Here is a 6,357-nt window from a genome sequence, read left to right as displayed (position 1 = left end):
CACATGAACAATAACTGTGTACTGTAGTCTTCTTCATGGGTAAATAAGGCATCCCCCTGAAAATAAGCCCTAGAGCATATTTTGGCCTTCCAAAAAAAATAAGACAGTGTCTTATCATCGGGGAAACAGGGTACCATGACATTACAAAATTGAAGTTTTATGTTGCAACAACATATACAATTACACATAACTCACCTGAGTCCCTGTTCAACACACAAGTCCACTTTAGAAGTGTTTAAAGCACTTGGTTTTGCGTTTGTGACTCTCCACTGTCTCCTGTTGCAAAAACCAACAGTAGTCACCCATCTTGTTGGGGTTGCACCGGCCTTGAAATCTTGTTTCCATAACAGAGATGTCTTGGTGGAACCTCTCCCCTTGTTCATCACTCACATCACCCACATTTTGTGGGAAGAAGTCCAGATGGTAATGTAAGAAATGAATTTTAGGTGACATTCTGCAGCTAAGTTGATAGTATGCTCTTAGCATGTTGTTTGCGAGTTCAGCATGGTTTTCAGTGTGCTGGTTTCCCAGAAAGTTTTGTGCAACTAGCACAAATGATTCCCAAGCACCAAGTTCAAGTGGGTTGTGTTGGTCTCTGAATGTGGCATCAAGCATCAAATTGCAGATTTGGGGACCAACAAAAATGCCTGTTTCAGTTAAGCATCAGTTATAACTGTTCCAAATTTGTCCTTCAGATACTGAAAACCCATACCATCACGATCTATTGCAACAACAACGTTTTTCATTAATGCAAGTTTAATATGAAGTGGCAGAAGGTAAACTTTCTGTGGATCAATGAGTGATTTATGCTTCACGTTGTACTGGCCAACAGTGTGTTCAAGTCTGGGTGGCCATTCTTTCACTTGTAATGGTTGCTGTCATCACAACTGTTCCACAGGAACAGAAAGCACATATATTTTGTATATACCAATTGCAGGCCAAGAAGGAAAGCCACCACCTTCAGGTCACCACAAACCCTTCACTTGTGTTCTGAATAGTTAATCAATTTCAAAATGACCTCCATGGATTCGTATGTCTCTTTCATTCCCTTGGCATGAGCAAGAGGAAGAGAAGGTTTTTTGTTACCTTTATGCAGCAATACAGCTTTCAGACTTGCTTTGCTCAATCCTATGAACAATCTCCACTGCTCTGGTATGAATTCTCAACCGAACTCCATCATCAGACCACTCATGTCGATACAGAAGCAAATGTCGTTTCCAGCTTGTAATAAGCTGCAAACTTTGTGTGACGATCACGAAAGTGTGAAGTTGTTGTTTGTTTTTGGAGCAAATTCCACTCTTTTAATCTGGAGGCTAACAGTTCAGACTTCTCTTTTGACAAAGACAGGTCCCTTACTGGATCATCTAAATCTGAACGGCTTATAAAATGTGGCTTACCCTCTTCAAATTAGGGTTCATAAAATTCATTAACATCGACATAATTCTCCTGTTCCTGTCACTGTCAGTAACAACAGATGTAGGAGGGACTGAAACTGGATTCTCTGCATTATGTGGCACTGGCTTTAGAGCAGATTCACAATTAGGATAGATGGTCTTGCGTTGATCACTCGGGGTATATTTGCCACAAATGTAGCAAAAATTGTCCGGTTCATTAACACAGCTGCGCCTACTCATCTTAAGCTCAAAACAGACTCACTATGACCTGGCTGTACTATTCAATAAGATGGTTTCACACTAGAGACAAGCCCTTGGTCCATCTCGCCTCATATACCTATTTCTGACGTCAGCTCACTGACTTGCCTTGACATGCCAAGCCACTGCTGGAACATGAATGCCACCAGGGGACGTGATTTAGCTGAGGCAGCAGCAGGCATAGTGGTAGCTGCAACTGTTATAATGTTCCCATTCCCATTAAAAATACATTACCCAATTACCGACCATTTGAACAGCTATAACCAACCAACCTTTTGAACAGCACGCCTATAATTTAAAATCTGTACGTGATAGGCAAATTCTGAGTTCAGATTTGGAATCAGCACACTCAGTATGTAAATCACATGTGTTATTCCCAGTAGCAAAATCGTTGTTGTGCAGTGTTATCTAACAGTTTTTTTCCACCCAGCCATTGTTCATACAAGCTTGCCTTTAGTTATACTTCTATTCTATACATAGAGGTATATTCATAGAGTGAATTTGCTTTTCACCAAATATTTACGGTTAGTGAAATAATTACAGCCATTAAAACTCTCAGGGTTTAGGCACTGCTTTATAAATATGCTCCTAATGTTTACAGCACAAAACACTTTGTTGAACAGTCCAAAAGCTACTGGTTTTAAACCTAATAGAAAGTAGAACATAGCTTAATGGTTACATTTCTTTTTGGCATAAGAAAAGATGAACATTGTAATACACATATGAAATGAGGGGAATACAGAACAATATTTTGTATATTTTTTTATTCTCCCATCAATCCCAACTTCGGAGGATTCATTTTGAAGATCTCTCTGTTGGAAATGTTTTTTTTTTACATATTTTAAAATAACGGCATGTGACATTTAAACAAATTGAACATTGTCAAGGTTATCATAACACGATCACTAAACCCTTTACCATAGGCTTCCACTGTGTAAGCTTTCATTATAGGATGTTCCAAGTTCACTTCTGGGCAATGATGAAGTGGAAAGTAAATATTTAAATTATGCGAAAGAATTAAGACACCCAGACTGCACATTTAGTGATAAAACATACTACAGCCCAACGCAAACAAAATTTGGAACATTGAAAGCACGAAATTTATAACTAAAATGCTACCATGGAGATGATAATTTACGGATTAAATATGAAAATAATACTTTTGCCTCAATTACCTCATACTGGCTGCCATTATTAAATAGAGTTATAAATTATACAGAGTATTTCCTATTTTTTTGAGCTTGAAGGATGATTCAATAACAACTTAATCGGGCTGATGATCTCATTCATCTTTAAAAGATATGTCCAAACCTCCACAGTAATGAGGTTACCAATCAGCCGTTCCAAATGTTTTCAAACAATATAACTTTGACACCCAATGTGCTACATGCATTTAACCCAAACAGATATTCAATGGATCGGAACATAATCTATTGTATCATAAGTTTGTTTAAGCTTTATATAACTGATAATTATTTTTTATGGCCAGAGATGCAGAATTATCCAGCTTTCCCAACGCAAGGAAAGACCCTAAATTAAAAAAAAATTCTATTAGCATGTGCAAAAAAAAAAGTATACCTTAGCAGATATGGGGCGTTCTTGAGGATTTTCCTTTAGGCATTTCTTAATCAAAACTTCAACTTCTGGCCAGGGTGTACAATTATACTCTTTTACTGGATCTAGAAAAGAGTGTCATACATTCAGATACTGTCATAGCTCAAAAATGTTGTATTTATTTTCTAATCCAATATTGCATTAGGATGGGAGCACATTAATTGGATACAGACATTGTAAAGTATACCTGGCTAAAGTTCAAACTGAGGTTAAGAATGGTAAAGAAAGGTAACTGAAGTTAATTGGCATGGAATGTGGCATGGTTGTTGGTGCAAGGCAGACAGGGCTGAGTATTTCAGAAACTGCTGATTTGTTGGTATTTTCACGCGTAACCACCTCTAGGGTATACATAGAATGGCCAAAAAAAGAAAAAAAATATCCAGTGAGCAGCAGTCCATTCCTTGTTGATGCAAGAGGCCAGAAAAGAATAGCCAGATGATAGAAAGGCAATAGTAATTTATAAGAAAACAAATTATGCACAAGAGCAAATCTGAATGCACAACATATTGGATTAGAACCTCTAACAGATTTCAAAAGCTATGTTTCCATTAGAGATTTTATCCCCTTTTCTATGTGTCACTGGAACAGAAATTTAAAAGAAATTTTACTTCTGTCAACGCAGACAAAAACTGCATATGATTTAATCTCCCCATTCACCTTTGCCCAAAACCAAAAAAAAAAAAACTTTTTGGCTGAAATTCTCCTGTAATCTCCTGCAATGCTGGCAAATGCATATACAATATGCAGATACAAATTTCAAAGTCATGTTACAAAATTAAGCTTCTTTGCCCATTTTAGTGCACATTTTAGTCATGAGCATAACTCAAAATACAAGCTTACTTAAAATACACAAAAGATTCTGTTTGAAGTAAAGGTAAACCTTTACATACGCCTTCAGTCAAACATCAGAGTAATTAAAAATATAATTAAACTTTGCCACAGATATGCCAAGTCTGCTGTGTAAACCCAGAAAATTGAACATTACACAATGTAGGAACATCCTAAAATGTCAACATCCTGTTCTAAAAATGAGGAAACTGAATTGAAGAAATTAAAAGTTATCAGAAACCACAAATTGCTGAAAAATTTTTACTTTTAATAAAATGTGTACTAGATCTCTCTCTACACAGGGTATCTCCACTTTTACATTTTTTTCAGTTTCAGAGCCTTCATATTTTCATTTCATCTTTTACAGCACCAATTTCATATATGCAGACTTTAAAATTGGTCAATGTTATATCGATTGATTCACAGATAAATTACACAGGCTAGTTTATGGATTTTTTTTTTACAAATGCCTTAATGTTAAGAAGATTCAACAGTTATAGCCATGCAATCTAGTAGACACCTACTCAAGATGAAATAAGAAATCATAATAAGATTTATTTTAGAATGCATGAAGAAAAGACAGAAAAAGGTGTGTTTCCAAGTTTCAAAATGACAAAGGTTTGTCCACATATGCACCTAGGCAAATAGTTAATTTTTTTGAAGCAAATTCTGTAAAAAATAAAAAGCCTATTTAATGCATATTTGTTCACTTCACCTACAACAAAAATATACTGAGTAGTATGTGTAATGGGTGGTTTAAAAATAGTAGTATTAAAAAAAGAAGATTTTTTTGTGCATTTTTTAAAATTACTCCTACCAGGCAATTTTCCATTGATTGCAAGTTCATCAAATTCATTTGGAAACTTTAGTCCTTCAACCATTCTAGCTCCTGCTGTCAAGATGTCATAAAGCAACAGTCCAAAAGAATATACATCAGCCTGCTGGTTGTAAATTACATTTCCGCGGGCAACTTCAGGTGCTCGGAATCCTAAAAAGACAACATAACAGTGATGTTAGGTTATGTTAGACTGCCGACAGTCTTTAAATGCAGGTAACCTGGGGAATCCGTTGTTAACTTGTGCCATCAAGGTTTCTTATCTTGCCCTGATTGTTTTATAATACAAACCAGTCCTCATTCGCCACATGCTTTCTCAGATGGATTTTTCAGGTAGATTTCAGTTGTACCTTGTTGTAACATTATATTTTGTATTTTTATTAACACAACTGCTCAATTAACATATTAGTTTTTTTTTTAGTATATAATTTTGTTTGGTTTTATAAACAAAGTTCTTTATTACCCGGAGTTCCTTCTGAGGTTTTAATTCCCATTCTGCAACAGTACTGCGCTATTCCATAATCTGCAATTTTTGCAATAACAGCACAGTTCGGATACAAAGTAAACAGCAGAACATTGTGTGGCTTCAAATCCCGATATATGATCATTGCTGAATGCAGATACCTTTGTTGAAACAAAAAAAAAAGTTTAACTCAAGTACATTTAAGCATTCACTTTCACCTCTGTCTTGGCTGCTAAATACCACAAATACATCTAAATACATTGTATGTGCTACCAACACTTAAGTGTCAGTAACATTCTGTCTCTATAATGAAAAATCAAAATGAGATAATGTAAAGGCTGTTGAATGAAGTTTCAAGTAACCTATTCATTTAATTTAGACTCCTAATGCATTAGCTTCACAGTAAATTTTGAAAAAGCTAAATTTGGTAACCCCTAGATAATTGTCAAAATAATAAATTTAATAAAAATATATGTATATAGTACAAAGAATACATAGTTCTCCCCAGAGGTTTTTAGCCGGTTGCTCCGCCCGGCTACTTTGAACGGATGCACGGATCTCAGTGAGGCTGCTCTGTGTCATCCGTTCAGAGGATTGCTGCCGATGAGAGGTGAGCACACAGTTCAGCCTTCATGTGAAGGGGACACAGGCAGCCCCGCCCCCATCTCATATCACGAGCTCTGCCTGTGAAATGTATCCACCTCTAGCTCTGCATGCCATTCTGCATCCTCACAGCTCTATGTGTACAAACCTCCATATCTCCTAATATGTATGTCACAATGACCTGTAATTTTCAGGGTGTACATGGGACCCTCACAGATACTAGTTATTACAATTTCAGCCCCCCAGCTGTAAAGAATTTCAAGATATGGGGGTCACAAATGTAAAAAGTTATGAAAATTGAACTTAGGTTTTGCTGTTTCAGAGGAAAGTGCAACTAGGAGTCCTAAATTGAAAATGCAAAT

At 36.3% G+C, this 6,357-nt stretch overlaps 1 protein-coding gene across 4 annotated transcripts in view; it reads right to left on the bottom strand.

The window, feature by feature from the left end:
• The window catches only part of LRRK2 (leucine rich repeat kinase 2), a 78,711-nt gene that overhangs the window by 10,674 nt on the left and 61,680 nt on the right, over positions 1-6,357 (bottom strand). For 3 of the 4 annotated variants that reach the window (XM_072401633.1, XM_072401634.1, XM_072401636.1), the window contains 3 exons: positions 5,393-5,553; positions 4,912-5,082; positions 3,231-3,331 (listed from right to left, as the gene is read on the bottom strand). In XM_072401633.1, coding sequence (XP_072257734.1) covers positions 3,231-3,331; positions 4,912-5,082; positions 5,393-5,553 — 433 coding nt within the window. The remainder of the gene's footprint in view (positions 1-3,230; positions 3,332-4,911; positions 5,083-5,392; positions 5,554-6,357) is intronic. The other variant, XM_072401637.1, reaches the window with a different exon arrangement.

This window comes from Pyxicephalus adspersus, chromosome 2 (genome assembly GCF_032062135.1).
Source record: "Pyxicephalus adspersus chromosome 2, UCB_Pads_2.0, whole genome shotgun sequence".
Classification (NCBI taxonomy): Eukaryota; Metazoa; Chordata; class Amphibia; order Anura; family Pyxicephalidae; genus Pyxicephalus; species Pyxicephalus adspersus.
This window is presented reverse-complemented; position numbering and strand designations above follow the sequence as displayed.